At 47.1% G+C, this 21,315-nt stretch overlaps 1 protein-coding gene across 4 annotated transcripts in view; it reads left to right on the top strand.

The window, feature by feature from the left end:
• The window catches only part of ADD2 (adducin 2), a 138,043-nt gene extending 117,374 nt beyond the window's left edge, over positions 1–20,669 (top strand). For 3 of the 4 annotated variants that reach the window (XM_049857026.1, XM_049857027.1, XM_049857028.1), the window contains exons 11-16: positions 624–881; positions 2,108–2,227; positions 3,302–3,391; positions 5,341–5,488; positions 8,744–8,869; positions 18,151–20,669. In XM_049857026.1, the coding sequence (XP_049712983.1) occupies positions 624–881; positions 2,108–2,227; positions 3,302–3,391; positions 5,341–5,488; positions 8,744–8,869; positions 18,151–18,455 (1,047 nt within the window). In that variant the 3' untranslated portion in view covers positions 18,456–20,669. Of the gene's footprint in view, positions 1–623; positions 882–2,107; positions 2,228–3,301; positions 3,392–5,340; positions 5,489–8,743; positions 9,277–18,150 lie in introns of those variants that run through there. The other variant, XM_049857029.1, reaches the window with a different exon arrangement.
• Positions 20,670–21,315: the final 646 nt, after the last annotated feature.

Consider the following 21,315-nt stretch of genomic DNA (forward strand, 5'->3'; position numbering starts at 1 on the left):
GCTGGCTTTTGAGGTTCCAGGGGCTTCCTTAGCCCTGCTAGGAGGACTTGTGATGGACATGGAGGAAGGGAGGGATTGGGGGACTGTGTTAGTTCCCTAGTGTTACCCTAACAGAAATATCACACGTGGGTGACTTTAAAGAACAGAAATTTAATTTCTGACACTTTTGGAGGCTAAAAGTCCAAATCAGGGTCTCAACCCTGTTGATCCTTTCCTTATCGGTAGCCCCAGGTGTTCCTTGGCTTGTAGATGGTCCTCACATATCATCTGTCTTCCCCCTGTGTGTGTGTCTCTGTGGCAATTCTGCCCTTTTTTATAACTCAGAAAGGATAAGGTTTAGGATCTACCCTAAGATTGTGTGTTTCCAAACAGGATCACATCCACAGGTAGAAGGTCAGAAATTCAACACATATTTTGGGGTCCACAATTCAATCCATAACGGAGACCAAGGGGAGGGAATAATTCTGAAATATACCAGAGGAGCTATGAGGCCTAGGTTGTATTCGGGAGATTCCAGTTTAAATTGAATCATTTAAATGGAAGGGAGCGATGTGTGTGTGCTGTGTGTGCACACGTCAAACCATTTCCCCCACTATCAGGGGCATTATTCTTGTCCTTTTTAGGGTTACAGAACAGGCTACACATACCGTCACCCCTTTGTTCAAGAGAAGACCAAACACAAAAGCGAGGTGGAGATCCCCGCCACAGTCACAGCCTTTGTGTTTGAGGAGGACGGCACCCCAGTGCCTGCCCTACGACAGCATGCCCAGAAACAGCAGAAGGAGAAGACCCGCTGGCTCAACACCCCCAACACCTACCTGCGGGTCAACGTGGCTGACGAGGTCCAGAGGAGCATGGGCAGCCCTCGGCCCAAGACTACAGTAAGGAGAGGGGACCGGGAGGCTCCTGCTGGGAAAGTCCAGGACAGATGGGGTGGAGAGGGAGACTTAGGCTACATTTTGTGGCGTTAAGCAGCTTTAAAAGAACAGAGCAAATCTTGCCTGACTCTGGGTTAGTACGGTTTCCTCTTAGAGCTATCTGTTGGTTATCTGGGAGCAGCTGCTCATGCCTACTGAGCCTTTGGCCACCTATTTCTTGAACCTCTGCTATGAGCTTTTGGGTCTGAGGAGATTTCTCCAGAGGAGGGCTGGACCAGGTCTCTCCCAGCAGTACAAAACCCAGGAGCAGTTAGTTTCTGCTTCTTGCTTCCACATTCAGAGAGGGCTTCTGGGAAATTCAATGGCTGCAGTTGAGCATTTGGATAGCACATCTCATGTAAACGTAGGAATTGGGCAGGATATTCATTTCTGTTAAGTTATATTTTTCTGCCTCCCTACCTCCCTCTCTCTTTCTCCCTTGTCCTCCCTTCTTCCGTCCCTCTCTCCTGTCTCTATCTCTTTACTTCCTTCCCTCCTATCCACCCCTTCTCCCTCTCTCTGTCTTACATGTGCCCTGATTCTCAATACAAGTTTTTATTTACATAAAAGTGACTGACAGCTGGAGTTCTTGTGTAGTTCAAATGGTTAATGTGCTTGACTGTGTGGTGCAAATGGTTAATGTGCTTGGTTGCTAACCGAAAGGTTGGAGGTTTGAATCCACCCAGAGGAGTCTGAAAGAAAGACCTGGTGATCTACTTCCAAAAAATCAGCCCTTGAAAATCCTATGGAGCATAGTTCTACTCTGACACACATGAGATTGCCGCGGGTCAGAATCGACTCAATAGCAGCTGGTTAGCTGGAAACCAATAGAATAGCTCTTCATAAAAAATGAAGCCCTGCAGGCTCAAACCAATGAGTTATCTACTACTGAAGCACAAGAGGTTGCCTGTCTGTCAAAGCTGGTTACCAAGGTCTGATCCCTGTTCTCTGGTGTTCTTCATGGCTGACCATTGATTGGCCTGAGGACCTTCTCTGGCAGATTAAGTTACTTGTTGCCCATTTCTGCTCTGGAAATCAGACATCAAAGAGGCCCAAGAGGAGAGAACATCTCTGTGTAGGCTTCTGACCTTCCACGTCTGCCGGTGGGTCCAGGGCTCATAGGGTGACCACTGAGGGAATATGTGGGCCTTGCTCCAGTTCCTTACCCAGCTGACATTGTGTTTGTTCAGTGGATGAAGGCTGATGAGGTGGAGAAATCCAGCAGTGGCATGCCCATACGGATCGAAAACCCAAACCAATTTGTGCCTCTCTATACCGACCCCCAAGAAGTGCTGGACATGCGGAACAAGGTGAGTGGGCCTGCTCACCTCACCGTCCCTTCTATCACAGGGGGTGGCTCACGTCCTGCAAACATGAGCTCAGTTTCCAGGATTTGCCTGACTTACCAACATCCCAGATACCTCATGTGGGAAGTAAACCACCATTTTTTAATCCTGTTCCAAGCACTGTGCTTATGTAGTCCTATATAATCCTCTTACTTATAGGGGTGATTGCTTTACACATTAGATGTGTCCTTAAGACCTGCCCAAGAAGCCCTGGTGGTGCAGTGCTTAAAGTGATCAACTGCTAACTGAAAGGTCAGCAGTTTGAAACCAACAGTGGCTCCATAGGAGAAAGATATGGCTGTGTGCTTCTGTAGACATTTACAGCCTCGGAAACCCTATTGGGTCGCTGTGAATCAGAATCAACTGAAAACTTGTCTACACATTGAATTTTTATTAATTTGGTGCTGTTTTCCTTTTGGCTTATTTTTAAGATTGCCAAAGTCCTTTATATTTATTTCGGGACTTTTGCCTTACAGTTCACTCACTTATATTTCTAATGTTACTTTAAAAACTTAAGTTGCAGCAAATCACTGCCAATAGGCCCCAAAGCTCACAGAACAGTGCTTCAGTGTGTGGTCCAAGGACCTCTTACAGCGCTTGTTTAAAATGCAGATTCCTGGGCCATGCCCTCCAGAGATTCAGATTCAGTAAACATGGGGTGGCCCCAGTAATCTTTTTTTAAACGAATTATTTGGGGCTTCTTAAAAAAGGCATATTAAAATTTGAGAGCCACTCCCTCAGGCATCTAATCTGCCTAGCTTCACTCTTTACCTCTTACAATTAATTACCTTCTCAGAGTTCATGAAAGTCTGATGTTTATATAAACTTCTCATTCACTCTGAAACAGACACGGAGACATCTTAGAGTAGACTTATTGTGTCCGAAATAGTGGAGACAGGCTTCCACGTGTTGGATGGCCTTTCTCAGCCACAGTCATTAGCGCAGTGGACAGTACCATGCCCCGGGAACACCCCGCTCCCAGCTCCACACTCTGACACTGAACAACCAGCTCACTCTCCCCTTACCCTCTCTGCACAGATTCGAGAACAAAATCGGCAGGACGTGAAGTCAGCGGGGCCTCAGTCCCAGCTCCTAGCAAGTGTCATCGCTGAGAAGAGCCGGAGCCCGGTACAGCAGACGCCACCCCTGTCTGGAGGGGACACATGCTTGCCTTCTGGGTCTGCAGTGGCAGGAGCTGGGCAGCAGGACCCCTGAGTCCTCGTGCCTATTTTCCCCTGTGTTCTTGCTGCAAAACAGAGGTCCACCTGACAGGGGTATTGTGAGGACCAAGGACAATGTCTAATTGCCCCCTTTGGGCACTAGGCAAGGGAGCAATAGCCCAGCCAGCCCATGGAATGATGCTGGCTTCCATGCCCCCTTCCACCACGGAACTCCACTTTGCCTGATATTGGTATTCTGCAAAGTGGAGAATCACAGGACTTGTGGCTGCTGGCTCCCAGGTGCTCCTGGCTTGCCCCGCCCTGCGTGTTTCTGACCTCTGTGTGTGGAAATGGCATCAAGTCATAGTTCTGGGAAGATGCCCATGCAGTCACAGAGACAGGCATACACATAAGGGCCCATGCTCCAACAGGATAGGAAGGGGCCGTTGCCAAGACAAAAAAAAAAAAAAAAAAAGACAAACCCACATAGAATTAGAAAGTAGGAAGTCATTGTTTTCATGCTTGGAATAGAACAGTGTTGGTCTGGTGCTTAGCAAAAGGGGTGGAAATCAGAACCCTAGCTTGTGTTTGAAATAATTATTGCTACTCACTGGCAACAGGCATAGTATTTTCCTTAGCAGTAAAAAGGAAAAAAATACAGGGAAATGTTTCTCTTTGCAGAGCAGGTTGAGATCAGGCTGCAGCCCACAAGGTGGGTGCCCATAAGCAGGAGAAGTGTGAAAATTCTATCACTGCACCCACCTCCACCCCACTTCATCTCCACCAAGATGGTGAACACACTGACTAAGCAACAGGGTTAGGGGTAGAAATAGGAGATAAGAGTTCAGCACAATGAGCAAACATGTTAAAAACTCTACTGTTTAGACCAAGTGCCCTCTTTGGAGTCCCTCTTCTTGGGATCCTGGTCTTGAATTCTCCCTCTATGCAGCTGATTCATTAAGATAAGCTGCTGCCACCCTTTTGGAAGGAATCCGTGGACCCCTCATCAGAAGGCCTGGCAGACAGGGCAAGGAGGCCTGGAGGGCACGGTGGAGGCCTGATGCTCAGACTTCAGGGAGAGGGAGGCTCACCTCTCCTTGGGATCCATTTGCCGTCCCTCAGCCTCAGAACAGTGGCTTCTGAAAGGCTAAGATGAGGATACTAAATTAGGCAAAAGGGCTCTGGAATCTGAATTTTCATCTCTGTCTCGGACTAGAGGGAGAAAACAATCCCTTAAAGCTTATAAAAGGTCTAGCTCATCAGCTGCCCATACCTACCTTTCCGCAAAGATGGCGAAAAAGTCATATTGCTGATGTTCCCTCAGGGACCTGCAGCACAGGCAGGTTGGAGATTCCCAGTTCAGGACCTTTGCCTTCTTGTCATCCATGACCGTGTGTGAAACAGGACTGACAGTTCCCACTGACTCCGCTGTTTGTTTTACTTATGATTTAATGCCGTGTGTTGTGGCCTGCACTGCTGTTGGGGGGTGGGCAGGGGCAATGGTGGGGTGTGGCTGGCATGAAGCTTGCTTTAGCCAATGCTATGCTTGCTGGCCTTTGGCTGATGACTTTGGACCACCGACTGTATTTGCGTAGTGATTGATGGCTTAGCAATGTCCATAGAAGGGATTGCAATAAAGGTGTGTCTTCCTTCTGCTTGGGAGCATCTTTTGGTTTTATTTCAGGGGCAGAGGGTGGACCCTTGCGTTTATAGGCAGTTGCAAAGAATCTGGGGGTGAGGTAGCTGTGGGGAGGAGTGAACAACCCCTACCCCAAGGCCCTGAGCTATTTCCAAGGAGCTGCATGCCGTGCTGTCCTAGCAAGACCACTGGCAGCCACGTGAGTCTGAAAGGAAGCTGGGCCTGGGCTCCGCCCATGGCCTTCCGAGAGCGACATGCACTCTGTGGTTAACTTTCAGTCTACAGAGAGCCAGCTGATGTCCAAGGGCGATGTGGATACCAAAGACGATTCAGAGGAGATGATGCCCAACCCCTTCAGCCAACTCACTGACCAGGAGCTGGAGGAGTACAAGAAAGAGGTGGAGAGGAAGAAACTAGAGCTTGATGGTAAATAACCTGGGGCGGGGGGCACCATTCCTTCAGGATTCTCCCAGGATAGAGAGGGGAGGGAAGGAGCACCCAGAGAGGGAGCAGAGGAAGGCAGCAGATACTGATGTGGCCACCATCTTCCTGGGTGGCCTGAGGGGACAGCCTCTCTGAGCCTCAGTGTTCTTAGTTGTCAGCACCTAAGGTGTTTCATCGGTCTTATTTGCCAGGATGGTTTCAGTTTTTGCCTGTTGCCTGAATGTAATTATTCATAGTGCCCCTTTCAGTCTCAAAAGTGTCCTATAAAATGAGACAGAAGTATCCCAAAAGTAGACAATAAATCACACACTCACCCTTCCAATCAATAGCTACATGGTAGGCGTGTCCTGAAAATAAAACAGGACAATACATGTTCGCACATTTAGAAAAGTTAAACAAAGCCGTACAGAAAACGAGGCCCCGAGAACATAATGTGGCCACACAGTGCGGCAGAGAGGCAGTATTAGCACCATGTCTCTCAGTTATGGTCAGCATGCTTTCCTCTAAACTGGAACTTCTGCTGGCCACTCACTGTCTTCGCTAGGGTTGAGATCCTGCTTTCACTCTTAGGCCACACACTCAAACTCATGCCTGACCCACTGTTCTTAAAAAAAAAAAGTTCGATCTTGCTTTTCAACTCAGCTTTCACCAGTGTTTTGTTTCACAGTATACAGAACACTCTAGGCATCCTGGGTTTTCCTAGAATGCCCGGTACATCCACCATTCACTGTAGGTCGTAAAACTGCGAAGTTCAAACAGGGCTGGAACTATAAATGTGGTACATACTCAAGGAACACCGCATCTATTGCAATTCTTGTACATTTGTTCAACATCTGTGGAGAATACGAAGGTAAGGAAGACACAGTGCCTGCCTTCAAGGAGCCTAAACTCTTGTTAGGGTGCTGGGAGATACACATATAAGCCAGTGGATGACTAAGAGCTCAGGTAACTCAGGAAAGGGAGAGGTTCTGGTGGGCCAGGGTAGGTGGTTTGGCAAGAGGGGTGAGAGCATGGGGAGGATGAGACTGGAGTTGGTCCCTTAAAAATCAGCTGGGTTGAAAGGAATGGGAGGAGTTATCAGGGCAAGAGGAGAGGCCTGAACAAAAGCAGAGGAGAGAATGTATGCAGGGAAGGGAGCCCAGGACGGGTCCAGCCCATGGAGCAGAAGGTGCTTGTAAATAGAGTTGGATGGATGGACCTTCTCTCTAACTTAGAGTTGAAGGTATTGTGTAATGTGGCGGTAATGTGTGTTGCTGCCATTTTCCAGAAGTGGAGATGCCAATAGCTTTAAAGGAAATGAAGAGATCATGAGGGGCCCGCCCCATTGCCCTCTTGAAAGTACCCAGCAGTCTGGCCTCAGCGGGATAGGTCCCGCCTGCTCACTGGACACTGGTTCTTGACTCTAACCAGCTCTGCTTGCAAAAGAGATAGGTCCCATATGCCAAACACTCCAGCAACACTTTCTCCCTGTTTTTGCTAAGGAACTGTGTCGTTAGTTCATCAAACTATTGGAATGTAGTGGTTTAGCAGCCAGGTTAAAAAATAACCCCCTTTGCTAATCAAGGTGTGTGTTTGTTGTTTGTTGCTAAGTCTACTAAATGTAAATACATGTCACGCCTTCTATTCTAGCCATGTGTCGTAGGGCTGAGTAACACATGATCTTTAATAACAGAGTCTTTTTCTTTTAACAACTGAGTTTATCCATTTATATTTATTGATACGACAGATCTACCTGGCTTTAGTTCTTTGTCTTATTTTATACCATGCTACCTTTGAGTGGGGAGAATCCTTTTGTTTGGTTATATTAATAGGACATCCTGGGCTGCCAACTTTGAACCCTACCCATCCTAGCCTCTTTCCATTTAAAAGGTCTTGTTTACTCCATTGTGCAACTGGCCCTCCCAGTTGGACTCTTCTCAAAAGTGATTTCAAACCTGTTTTTCTCTTTAGACCACAGGCTTTCTCTTCTTCCCCACCCTTTCCCTCCTTTACTCCTTGCAACTTGGTTTAAGCACAGCCTTGTCTTTTAGAAGAGGCTAGTGATTTCTAGTGGGGTAGGGGTGGAGGTAGAGGAACCTAGAGCCCTTTCCGCCCAGCAGTGCAGGTGGAATACACTCGGAATTCTGTATTCTTGGGTGTGTGGCTGTTAAGCCTTGGTGGGTCAGTCTAGGACTTTTGCAACTGATTCCACAGTCTTCCAGAACCATTCCCTGGGCCACACCTTGAAACCTGAGGAAAATAGTGTCATAATATTGGTAATTAAAACTTTTTAAAGAGATTCCTGGGGAATAGCCTCCTTACATTCAATTTCCCTTGGCAGCCACACCTTGCCAGAGGCCCTAGATACATTCCTTCCTACCTGGGGAGGGCCTTGGTGGCTCTACCTAGCCTTTTCTTGCTTTCATTTTCAATCCTCACTTGCCTGCCCTCTTTTGGTTAGTAGCCGAGTGCTTAACTATTTGCACCACTGAGGGACTCAGGCAATGAAAACACTATGGATCACAACAGTCCGATCTGCAACAAATCATGGGGTGGCACAGGACCAGGCGACGTTTTGTTCCACTTTGCATGGGATTTCCACGAGTCAAGAGCAGACTCTAGAACAGCTAAAACTATGCACAGCTAATTTTAGCTGCTGTTATGTAACAACCAGAGGTACCTGGGCCCAAGGTTGGCCATGTCTCCGAGAGACCAAAGAAAGACTCTGGAAGCAACGATCATGACATATGGTTTATTAGGGGAGCTTATTTACAGGACAACCCAGGGTGGCAGCTGTACTGGTTTAGCACTCTGCAACCCTTTAGCAAGGGACACAAGCTTATATACCATTCCAGCTGCGGCTAAGGCTTATTGTTTTTTCTCCCAAGTCCTTGAGCAGCCAGTGCTTCCAAGGACTTCACATCCAGGCCCAGATGTTTTTCTTCTTGTTGCTAAGGTATTCCTTGGCCTTAGCCACCAGCCTACTCATACCACTCCTGGCCTTGTACCTTAGCCCGAGTCCATCCTGAGCTCATCCCTAGCATGCTTCGGGGAGGAGCGAAACGAACTCCATTAGGAGGGGATCCATAGAGCCGAATAGAATTACCCTACAGCTGGAAAGTTCATTATTAGCCAGGAGAAATAATGACTAAGTAGAAAAAAGCATTTTTTTTTTTTTAATGTGCACTCTCTCTCTCTCTGTCTGCCCATATGTCCTCTAGTTGACCTCTACCCTGAGATGGTTTTCTGTATTTTCAGGAGAGAAAGAAATTGCCACAGAAGGGCCAGAGTCGCCTGTGAAGTCTGCACCTACTTCTCCTGTGAAGAGTCCATCAAAGTCAGAGACGAAAAGTCCCATGGTGTCTCCATCCAAGACTTTGGACGGTGAGTCAGCTAGGCAGACAGGCTGGGAGGGAAGTGCATCCACAGGCCAAGAAAGGTGCCTTCGGGGAAAGCAGGGCAAGTACCCACACAATACTTTAAGCAGGCATTGTCCCTGACCTGAAAAACTTTCCCCTGTGCTGTTTCAGGGGAGCCTGAAATAGGGGTTACCAAATTTAAGCTTGTTTGATTCACAAGCTTAAACGTTAAGGCCAGGCTAAGCAATGATGAGTAAGTTGACGATTAACCCACAGCCCCCTCACCTCTAACTTAGATCAGGCTGGCTGATGAGCCTTCCTGGAGGCACTACCCCCGTTCTCAGACTTCAGTGTGCATAGGAATCACCTGGAGCATCTTGTTAAAATTCAGACTCTGACTCAGCAGCTCTGGGTGGGACCTGAGATTCTGCATTTGCAACAAGCTTCCAGGTGTGGCTGATGCTATTCTGGACCTTGGCTGCACATTGGAATCACCAACTATTGATGCTTGAGTCCCGCCCTCAGTGGTTCTGAGTTAGATGGTCTGAGTGGGGCAGGGGAAGGGGGAAGGGGCAGTGTGCAGCCTGAAGTTTCATGACCTCTCCAGCAGAATCTAACGTGCAGCCCGAGCTGAGAAGCATTGCGCTAGAGAGATACTAGTTTAGAGAGCTGAATTCTAGGCCCAACTCAGCTGCTAACTTCAGCAAATCATTTAACCTCTCTGTGGCTCAGTTTCCTCATCTGTTAAATGGGGCTACTCGTATGTTCCTTTTTTAAAGGTTGTTATGTGTATAAGGGAAGCTGTAGATGAGAGCTTACTTTGAATGAATAAAAACATGATTTAAATGTAAGATCTAATTATCATTATGATTAATAACAATCATTTGGTGGATAATGATCCTATTATAGTTCATAACCACCTAGATCATAAAACTGTCTTTAATACGGTCCTGGAGTCATTCCCGAGTAGGAACACTCTGCCCCTGGGCCCTCCAGGAACTGCCCTACTGCCATGAAGACAGCAGTCCCTCAGTGGCCTCTTGCAATCTTCTCCTGGGAAGCATGACCACATATGTGGACTCTGGTAGACTCTCCAGCCCCTGAGTCCCTCCGTAAACCAAGTGCTGCCTTGAGTGCAGGCCCAGCGTTGTCAGAGGAAACCCATCTGCTTGAGGCCAGATCCCCAAGTACATGTTCCCGATTGTGTGTGTGCTCATTGTGTATCATCCTGGTGTTGTCAACTTGTCTCCACAACATCTTCCTTTCTCTTCCCATTTGTGCCTTCATCAAAGGAGTTTCCTCCGATTCCGAATACTTGTCTCTGTAGTAAGTATAGAGAGGCTGTTTACTAACTCACTCCAACCCTTGCAATGGGGGAGGGAGGACTTTTTCAAAAGAAATATATTTCTCCCATTTTTTTTTTTTCTTTTGCAACTTACAACCCTGCCTTTGGGAGGTTTCCTGGCTGTAAGATTCACCACCAGTCCCATATGTGCTATGCATGGATGAGGCTTCCCTCTGAGGGACATGGGTGTGCACACGTACAGCACGCACACACACACGCACATGCACAAACACACACAGCCACATGCACACCCAGAAGCAACAAGTCCCCACAGTGAGTGGCAGTGGGGCCAGCTCCCGGGCACTCTGTGAGATAGAGGGCTTATGACCCTCAGAAGCACACCTCCATCTCTATTTCTAATGTGTGGGTACTTCTAAGGAGTCTATGACCTCTTCTAGGGCTGTGGGCCAGAGCCTGAAGTCTCTTGGGGACCAACTGCCTTCTAGGGATGAGTGGATGGTCTGGCCTGACTCTATCTTCATCATCCCTCAGGGCATGTGCAGTTGCAGGAAGGAAATCTAGGGCTGAGGAGGAGGCTGATGGTAGGTGGGACTAGGGATGGCAATTCCATTTCAGCCCCTGGAAGCTCCTTGGAGTGACTTGTACTGCTCAGCACGACAGAGGGCAGGAGGAAGGTGTGCAATGGGCAAGATAACTGCTTACCTATCATCTGATGTCATATCCACTGTGGAAGGATTCCTGGTTCTCTCTGGTCCAAATCTCCACCGCTGGGCGGGGGGGGGGACGACACTGTAGTTGAGTTATTAGAAAAGTTAAGGTCTTCCCTGAAGACACTTTCTGCAATGAAGACAGAGAGGGGACCTTGGTCCTCCTTGGAGCAGACCCTGCAAGACAACGGCAGGAGCTGTGGCTGCATGGGGTGACTGGTGTGAAGTAGGGCTGGGTGACCTTGGCCTTGTGGTCTGTGGCTGGCCCAGCTCCTAAGGGCAGACAGGGCTGACCCTCCAGGCAGCCTCTATACTTTCTAGTACCTAGCTGCTGTGCTCTCAAATCCTCTTGTGCTGAGTCACCTCAATGTCATTCCTTGTCTGTCTCCCTAACTCCTACCTCCTCAGCCTCTGTGAAAGAGTCTTTCAAATCCTCTTCACATCTGGTCATCCCTGTCATCTCCTTCTCTTTGAATTGTTCCTGACTGGTTCCTGCTGACTCCATTCCCCAGTGAGCCCCACAGGGGCACTGTCTAAGCCTGTGAGGAAATAGCCCTGTATTCAACATCAGTAGAGCAGCTCTGCCACTTACTAATTTAACCATCTCACTTAAAAATATGCAGAATGAGGGAATAACATGAATCCTTGCACTTCTTAACTCACAGCATTGTTGTCAGGATAATATGAGCTTATGAATGTAAAAGTACTCCGTAATGTGTTTGGATAAAATTAGTTCTTATTATGTACCATGTTCTCAGAATCATAAGAGACAATATACTGATTGTTGTTCTAAGCTTTGGTTTTTTTTTTTTAATGCAGCAATAGGAAATTAAATCATGGTGCATAATAAAAACTAGTTTAATGTAAATTAGTTCTTCTGTGGGTTGACTGGATTGAACTGGGCTTAACTGGAAAGTTCTGTTCTGCTTGATAGCTGGGTCTGTGGTCAGTGGGAGCTTGACCAGACTAGAACTTTCAAGATGGTGCATTCACATGTCCGGCACCTTGGGAAGGGGAGCTAGTACACTGGGATGGCTGGTCCTCTCTGTCCCCTTGTGTGTGGGGTATCTTAGTCACCTAGTGCTGCTATAACAGAAATATCACAAGGGGATGGCTTTAGCAAAGAGAAATTTATTTTCTCACAGTCTAGGAGGCTAGAAGTCTGAATTCAGGGTGCCAGCTCCAGGGAAAGGCTTTCTGGAAGAAGGTCCTTATCATCAATTTTCCACAGCTGAGGAGCTTCTCAGCACAGGGACCCCGGATCCAAAGGACACACTATGCTTCTGGCACTGCTTTCTTGGTGTATGAGGTCCCCAGTCTCTCTGCTCACTTCTCTCTTTTATGTGTCAAAAGAGATTGACTCAAGACAAAAATCTAACCTTGTGGATTGAGTCCTGCCTCATTAACATAACTGCCTTTAATCCTGCCTCATTAACATTATAGAGGTAGGATTTACAACACATGGGAAAATTACATTAGATAACAAAATGGTGGACAGTCACACAATACTGGAAATCATGGCCAAGTTGGCAACATATTTTGGGGGGACACAATTCAATTCGTAGCACAGAACCTTGCCATGTGGCCTCTCCACATGTGTTTCCATCAAGATAGCAGGACTTTATACGTGGCTCAGAGCTCCCCAAACTGTAAAGGTGAAAGTTCCCAGGCCATCTTGTCTTGGCCCTGAGGCTTGTGCAGTGGCACTTCCTCTACATTCTGTTGGTTACAGTGAGCCACAGAGCTGGTCCAGATTCATTATGGGAGGGGATTACACAAGCCTATGAATTCCTGGAGGCATGGCTCATTGGGGCCATATTTGGATAAAGCTACCACACTTGAAAAGTATATTTGGGTGCTCAGGGGAATTTTTATGTCCCAACCATGGTGAGTGGGTGGGAGTTGCTAAGAGTTTACTGCCCGTATTTATTAGAAGCTCTGCTTTGCTTTGCTATCAGTGGTGCTCTCACAATCCTTGGGGAGGTGAAGATGGGAGGAGACATATTATTCTAGCCCCATCTTCCCAGTGTGTGGCCAGTACACCTTCCGGGCCTTTAACAAGCTAGAGCTTGCTAAAAATATATATTCATTGGCCCATCTTCTGCTTCAAACTCTGTGGCGGGGGTGAGACTGGGAGTCTGCATTTTCACAAAATGCCTAGAAACAGGATTCGCCAGAACCAAAGGTCAACTAGTTGGCAAATCCTGTTTGTAGGCTCTCCTTTGTATCTCTCCTGTTGCAAAAAGAGGGCCTCCCTAAGCTGTGGGACTGGATCCAGCGACTGTGTGCTTGCCCCTGAGATATTAGCGGGCTGGGTTCATCAGGCCCGGGGAGGAAGGCAGCCTTGCTCCTTGAAATAGGTAAGGCCCATATTCCATCCTTACATACTCACCCCAAAGAATCAGCACAGAAGAGCACAGCTGCGGATGTGAAGCAAGGGCATCCTCTGTTTAATCTTCATCTGTCTTACTTGGGGAAAGTCAGGACCCTCTACTCAGCAGTAGCAATAAACATGGCTTGAGCACATTGTTGCTGAGTTGTGTGATAGTTGTCCAGAGGAGTAAAAGACAAAGTTTCTGCCCTGAATGGTCTACTTGGATGGTGAATGGGTTCTTAAAAAAAAAAAAAGACAAATGGCACATGCAAACATAAAATGAGTACATGGATACTAGGTTTAGAGAAGTATAGCCGAAATGCCCCTCAGAAGTGAGGACGGCAATACTTCGTCTCATGTGCTTTGGACATGTTATTAGGAGGGCTCAGTCCCTGGAGAAGGGCATCATGCTTGGTAGAGAATCATCAGAAAAGAGGAAGACTCTCAATGAGATGAATTGACACAGTGGCTGCAACAGTGGCCTCAAATATGACAATGATTGTGCGGACAGTGCAGAACTGGGCAGTGTTTCGTTCTGTTGTATACAGAGTTGCTGTGAGTTGGAACTGACTTGATGGCACCTAACAACAGGTTTAGAGACAGGCAAGATCATTTCTGGGTGTCAGGGAGGGCTACACAGATAGCGTGGCTTGAGTCAGACCTTGGGGAGGTACGTACTTGGGCTGGCAGACAGGAATGGAGTGGGCTGTCCAGGGGTGGTGGCCAGGAAGTGGGGGGAGTGGGCATTCCTGGCAAGGGACATGGGAGGACTAAGAGACAGTGAGTGACTAGAAGCTATGGGATAATGAGAAATGCAGTCTGAGAGGTAGAGTAGAGAAGCTCTGTACCCCTAAACAGAGGCCTTTCTTTCCTCCTCCAGCTTCAGGAAGCCTTTTAGCCCTTTGTTTCACAACCCAAAGGGGTCTAGAGGTAGTGCCTGGCTTCCACTTCCAGTCTTGCTTCCAGTCACTGGCTCTTCAGATGCCCTCAGCTAGCTGACCTCCATCTCTGGACAGAGGCTCCCATGACCCAGCCTCTACCCCACTCTACCCACCCCCACACCTGGCTCCTAGTCCCAGAGCCGCAAGTGCCCCACTTAGGAGAGAAAGTTAATGGCTCGTTTTAGAGGTCACTGGAAGGTGAGCGTCCATCTGCCCCTAGCTCCTGGGATCCTCCCCAGCCTGGCCAGCCCCACCGCTAGTTGAAAACTTTGTGTAGCCCTCACTGTAACTCCCCTGTGCTGCTAACAGAGAAGGGGGTCAAGGGCCCTTATAAACAATGACAAAAAACACCAAACCCATTGCCATTGAGTCATTTCTGACTCATGGGGGCCCTCAGAGCTGGTCCTTAGTACTTCCCAGGAGCCCAATAAGTGTTTATTTCTGGATCCCTGCCCACAGCCCCTTCTCTTGGCCATCAGTATCCTCGAGTAGTCTCTGCCTTCTATAGCTGAGGGAGTGTGACCACACTTTGGAACCTGGCTCCTCTAAGGCCCACTGTGCCTCCACTAGCCCCAGTTTCCATTTGCTGTTACTCCCCAAAACAACTCACTGTATGGGAGCCCTCTGAGATCCTGGCAGACACAGCGGTATGGTCCTCGCTTTCTGAATGGTGAGAAGAACCTTGAGTGCTACCCTCCTAAGCCAAGACACTGACTGGGGGATAAAGCTGAAGCTTAGGTTGACAAGTAGAGCAGGCAGAGATGAAGGGACATCTATGAAGAGTGCCATTGGGGTAAGGGTTACCATCAATAAAAAGGTAGGAAATGACCCCTGGACAGAAAGCGGGGACCCCTCTTTTCAACAGATGTGTTCTTGGAGCTAGAAGGCAAGTACTTTAATCATCTTGGTTTGGGTGGGATGAAATCATCTTTGTCATTTACCAAAATCATTTTTGGTTTGGGAGGGAGAGTGCCAAGGCTCAAGCTTAAGACACATGTCCCAATGCAGGGACCTGTAGTGGGGGGTCCAGATTGAAGCTGCAGAACCGTGTTAGGTTCAAGAGCCAAGGAAAATGAAAGTGAGGAGAGGGGAATAGATGCAGGAGATAAGGGCCAGCACTCTCGGCCAGTGTTTGTTTTCACGAATGGATCTGTTTCTATTTAGAAGGCTCAGACGGGGGCTGGGACAGACAAGAAAAAGATGAGGTGATTTTGTTGGATTGTTCATCTCTTTGCTCATATATTCAACCACACCTGCTTTCCACAGACATCTGAGTGCCTTTTATAAGCTAATTATATAGATAATTAGATGTAGTCCTGTTCTCGTATATTTTAGTTTATAGGGAGAGATGTTGTTGTTGTTAGCTGCCATTGAGTCAGCTCTGACCCATGGAAACCTTATGTATATCAGAATGAAATGTTGCCTGGTCCTGCCTGAAATGAAAACCCTATAGAGAATGATAACAAACAAAGAAAACAGACCCATTGCTGTTGAGTCAATTCTGACTCATGGTAACCCCATGTGTTACAGGGTAGAACTACTTACTCCATATGGTTTTCTTGACTAATCTTTACAGAAGCAGATCATCAGGGCTTTATTTCGTGGTGTCCCTGGGTGGGTTCAGACTGCCAACCTTTATGTTAGTGGTCAAGTGCAAACCATTTGGGCTACCCAGGGACCTACAGGGGAAGATGTTGTTGTTGTTGTTAGGTACCATTGAGTTGATTCCGACTCACAGCAACCCCATATACGACAGAATGAAATGCTGCCTGGTCCTGCACCATCATCACAATCATTGTCATGCTTGAGTCCATTGTTGTAGCCACTGTGTCAATCTATCTCATCGAGGGTCTTCCTCTTTTTTGCTGACCCTCTACTCTACCCTCTTTGCTGCCCTTCTCCAGGCACTGGTCCCTCCTCATAAAATGTCCAAAGTATGTGAGACGAAGTCTCACTATTCTTGCTTCTAAGGAGCATTCTGGCTTCTAAGGGAGAGACAGGCATGTGTAAAACAAACGTGAAAGTTTTACAGTTGCTACGATGGAAGCTTATATAGTAGGGGGCAGAAATGAAGGAGTGATACGTTCTACCTGGAAGTGGAGTTGGAGGGTTAGGAAAGACTCAAGCTGATTCACTATATGCGGCAAGGGTTGGGGACACAGAGGAAAGAGAAGGGCTTTCCAGACAGAGGGAAACAGGCGGGGATGCAGGGACCAGAGGGTTGATGAGGCCAAATAGTGGGTGAAATGGGAAGAAGAGAGTGGACAGGTAGAATGTAGTGATCATACTGGTTTATTGCATTCAAGAGCACTGCCCCTTGATGGCCCAGGAGTACATGGGGGTGGGAGGAAGGGCTGTAGGAGTCAAGGATATTGAACTTGAAGCTTTGAGAACTTTGAAGCTAAGCTTCTGAATGATGACAGGACATGGATTGGGCAGTGGAAAAATGGAAACCAGAGGCCAAAGGTGCTAAGGGGGAGCTAGTTCTCAAAAGTCATCTGGGAATGGTTGCTAATTTGCCTCAGCCTGTTTCTGAAGTTATAGAATCTGTTAGCCCATTGCCATTGAGTTGATTTCAGCTCATAGCAACCCTGTGGGACAGAGTAGAACTGCCCCATAGGGTTTTCAAGGACTAGCTGATGGATTCAAAGTGCCAGCCTTTTGGTTAGCAGCTGAGCTCTTAACTACCATGCCACCAGGGCTCCAAAGTTAAGAAGACTTCCTTATAAGGAGATCTTGCCCCAGTAATTAAACTGGCCCTTTCTGTCTCCAGCTTTTTCTGTCCCATCCTCCATATAACCAGACATTTTCTCAGTCTTGACCCCTGTCAAGAACCCTAGCCTTTTCCTAAAACTTATTTCTTTGCCCATTTCTTCTATAGTTACCCCTTTTACCTTCCCCCATTGCACATATTCCTGTATAGTGGAGTGTGTTGGAGTTCCTTCTTGTGATGTGATCTCACACACACGTATGAACATACACATTCTCTCACACATACATGTGCAAATGCACACACACATACGCACTCATACATTCCTCTCATTTTCATTTAGTAGAAAGAACATTGGACTAGAAGTCAGAGACTGAGCCTACTCACTGTTTTACTCAGTTTTCATATCTGTAAAATGGGGAAGAGATGATCTAGATGATTTTTACATTCCTTTCTATTTTTCAAAATCTGTGATTTTATAATTTCCCCCTCTTCCCTTCCCAGGAGGTCTGCATTTCTGGGGTCTGAGAAGCCTAGCCTTGTTCACAGTTGCAGTCCTAACAGGTCTTCTGCACTATGGAACAAAGACTGGGGGGCCTGGGGGACTGCTAGAACAGGCCAACACGGGTCTTCCCTGATTGGCTAATCCTATGTCTCAGAAATGAGGGGATCTATGTCACTCAGGGATTTCCATCCTCCCTCTGCCTTCCTCTCTGCCTGCTGAGAAGATGCTCTCCATATTTCCAAAATTTTCTCCCCTATGTAAATGAATGGGTTTGAAAACATGTAATTTCCCTGTTTTTATTGGTGCAACCGAACCAGTTAGAACAGTTCTCAGATTCCTCCCTTGAGATGTCCATGACATTGCTCTCCCTTCCCATAGCCTTTCTCCTCCTCTGTGTCTCTTCCCTCTTTCTGTGCCTAGAAAAGTTCTGCTGAACTGGGCCCCAACTGGGGCCCCTGCCATGTTCAGACATCGATATCTGTTTAAATTTGTGGACAAGAACCCAGAGTTACTGACCAACCAAGGACTCGTTCCCTATGGTAGGCCACTTGGAAGTGGCTTCAGGGTTTGGATGAGAATCCAGTCCTTCCTTTTGTCTCTGAGAGAACTGCTTGGCCCCAACCCCCTATAGTGTCAATCTTCCCCTCCCATTACTCTAGACTTACTTTACAGAAATGCCTAGAAATGGTTCTGTTAACGCTAGGTGAAAGCTGTCACCTGAATGAAATCTTATGGGTCGTGTCTTTTTATCTTTTTCTAAAAGGTGATAAGAAGACAGAAACAAGCAAATCCCCCACAGAGCCCGAAAAAACCCAGTCAGAAGAGGTGGTGGTCAACGGAAGGGAGGACGAGCAGACAGCAGAGGAAATCCTCAGCAAAGGCTTGAGTCAGATGACCACCAATGCTGACACCGATGTCGATACCTCCAAGGACAAAACTGAGTCTGTCACCAGTGGCCCCATGTCCCCAGAGGGCTCACCTTCCAAGTCTCCCTCAAAGAAGAAAAAGAAATTCCGAACCCCATCCTTCCTGAAAAAGAGCAAAAAGAAGGAGAAAGTGGAGTCCTGATTCCTGACACTCATGGGCTCCCATCTGCATCCTCTCTTTCCTCTCCCCCCCTTCTCCCATTTCTGTCCCTGGAAGCACAGGGCCAAGGAGGGGTAAGATAGCACCCTGGATCACACTCTGAGGGGAATCTTAGAGGTGACCTAGCCAACCCCTCATTTTACAGTTACCCCAGAGAAATCAAGTGGTATGTCCAAGGTCACACAGCTGGTTAGTGGCAGAGCCTGCACTAGAATTCAGGTCTCCTGACTCCCAGTCCAGTGCTCTTTCCACTATACAACACTGCCTAGTTGTGGGCCATCTTTGTGAGGATGTTGCCCATTCACCTGAGCCCAGGGCACGAAGGCCAGAAATGGGTCACAAGCTTTCACAGGCTCAGGCTAAATCAGAGTGGTTAAGGTTTCTCCTGAGCAAGATTCACTTTCTTTGAGAGAACCCAATCTCCATCTGATGGAGAGATCACCGTGTTTAGAAGCCTTTCTCCTCTTTTCTATTTAGGGTCCTGCCCTGCTGCTCAAAATAACCATACAAATTGACCCCAATAACAGAAGTTAACCTTTGCTCCCAAGGGCTGATGGCTTAGCTTGTACTTCCCCAACCACTGACCCTGAGCTTTCTTCATGGAACCTCTTAAGTGACAGGTGGAAAGTTCTAAGAGTTGACAGACATAAGGGAAGGCCAAGTCAGACTAAGGATTGGGGATGGCTTAATTGATGTAAAGATGCCAGGAACTTGACCCATTCCAGTTGTGCATCTCAGGCACTTCAAAATTAAACCAAATTTAGCATAGATTAAAAGTTGTCTTATGCTTAGGGCATAAATTTGGGGAAATCTGGATTCTCTGTTGGCTTTGGGTTGTATAAGGAAGGCCAAAGCAGCAGGAGAATGCTGCGCCTTTCTAGCTTTGCATGACACACAGAGCAATGCAGCTTTCTTTGCTCTTGTCCTACAGTCAGGTGTCCCTGACCTTCCCTTAAATCCACGACCATTAGCTTACAGACCAGAACTGGTGTCCTCCTGCCTTCAGCACCTGGATCTTGGCTCCTTTGGGGTTTTGATCCTCACCTGGGGTCCAGCAGAGAAGGATCAGAGATGAGCCCTTCAGGATTAATCTCTTTGGACCAGCTATCAGAGAAATGCTTGGGTGTCTGTGGCCCTGTCCATCCTTGGGCCTGGTAATGGCCACAACTTTTGTTTTAAATGCCAGTGTTATCTTTTCGTATTCCTCCATGGGCACTGATTAATAAGCACTGTTACTCCTAAAAATTAGACAATCCATTCTCTTTAAAGCACAGTGTTGTCAAAGAATATTTTTCCCCTTTTGTGCTGAGTAATGTAAAAATATTTTTGAAAGCTCTTAATCATAGTTTTCCACTTTTTGAACATTTGCTAGGTATAAGCACTATGTGGGCTTTACATACATTGTGTCTCTTAGCCCTCCCAATTATCCTGTGAGGTGGATATAATCATTCCCATTTTATGGGTGAGAAACTAAGGCCCAAAAGGATAATTGACTTGCCCCAGATGACTTGGCTAGTAAGAGCCAGAGGCTGGATTTGAACCTAGACCAGACTGAGTCTAGAGCCCTTGCTTTTAACAGCTATTTAATCCCCAAGAGTGGTTGTTTTAGTTCAGAACCCATTTCCATGACTGGATTTCACTGCAAAATATTAGCGCTTAATATGGCGGTAAGATGCTACCTGTGCTTACCCTCATTGCTATAATGGTAGCACTTAAAATGGAGGTAAGACGCTACCTGTGCCTATTCCCATCGCTGCATGTTAAGTTCCTGATTAAGTGGGTTGTGGCGATGCCAGTGTGGCCCTCAGACACAGGAGCGGCAAGAGCCTCTGGCTGGGGCTAGGAACACCACCCATAGTTTGGCAATTTCTTGAGAAGAAAGGAAACTTACATATGCTGAAGGAAAACCCAGTACTCTCTCTAGCACAGATCCCTATCTGTTGCCCTATGCCCCTTCCCTCTCTGTCCCACTTCCTGATGGGACAACCCCATGGTCAGGAGCACTGATGCCTCAGAAAAACTTTTGATGTGGGAAATGCCTTTTAAAGCCAAGCCTTGATGCCTTCTTTAAAAAAAAGATTTCGTATTCATTCATCCTTTCACAATATTTGTTAAGCATCCATTAAGGGTCACGCGTTATGCTGACATGAAAAGAAAACAATTACTGTGGCTAGAATAGTAAGTGGCAGGCGATGTTGTGGGAAGTGTGGCGTGGACACAGCCCCTGATGCAGCTTTTTGTATTTGTGTGGTTGTAGTTCAGAAATGACATTGATTGGTTCCTTGTAGTCAAAAAAATCCTCTTTATTTCCTTTAGAACAGTGAGGCCTCATTTAGGTGAAAATACCAGTGCCTTGCTAGAGCATCATCCTTGGAATTTGTCATGGGTCCATCTTATGTTTATCAATTTGTTCACTACTCATCCATTCAAAAAGCACGCATTGAGCTTGGCTCATGGGCCAGGTGTGAGGCTAGGGCATAGCTCCTACCCTCAAGAAGTTTCTAAGAATAGCAGGCGTGTAGACAAATCACAAAGCAGGCATAGGATATAGAGGTGGCATAAGGAAGCAACAGATAACTGTCTTGGGGGTCAGAGAAAACTTCCTGAAAGAAATGATGGCTAAGTTAGATTGTCAAAACAAAGAGGAAGTTTTCAGGAAGACGAGGGGTTAAAAGGCCATTCCATGATGCAGAAAGAGCATGCGCTAAGGCAGGGAAGCAGGAAACACCATGACATGTTCATGGAGCAATTTGGTATTGCCGGAGCACACTGTATAAAGCAGGTGGCAGTTCTCTTCAGAGGTGCACAGGGCTGGGTCATAAAGAAACTTGTATAAAGTACT

This window comes from Elephas maximus, chromosome 17 (genome assembly GCF_024166365.1).
Source record: "Elephas maximus indicus isolate mEleMax1 chromosome 17, mEleMax1 primary haplotype, whole genome shotgun sequence".
NCBI lineage: Eukaryota > Metazoa > Chordata > Mammalia > Proboscidea > Elephantidae > Elephas > Elephas maximus.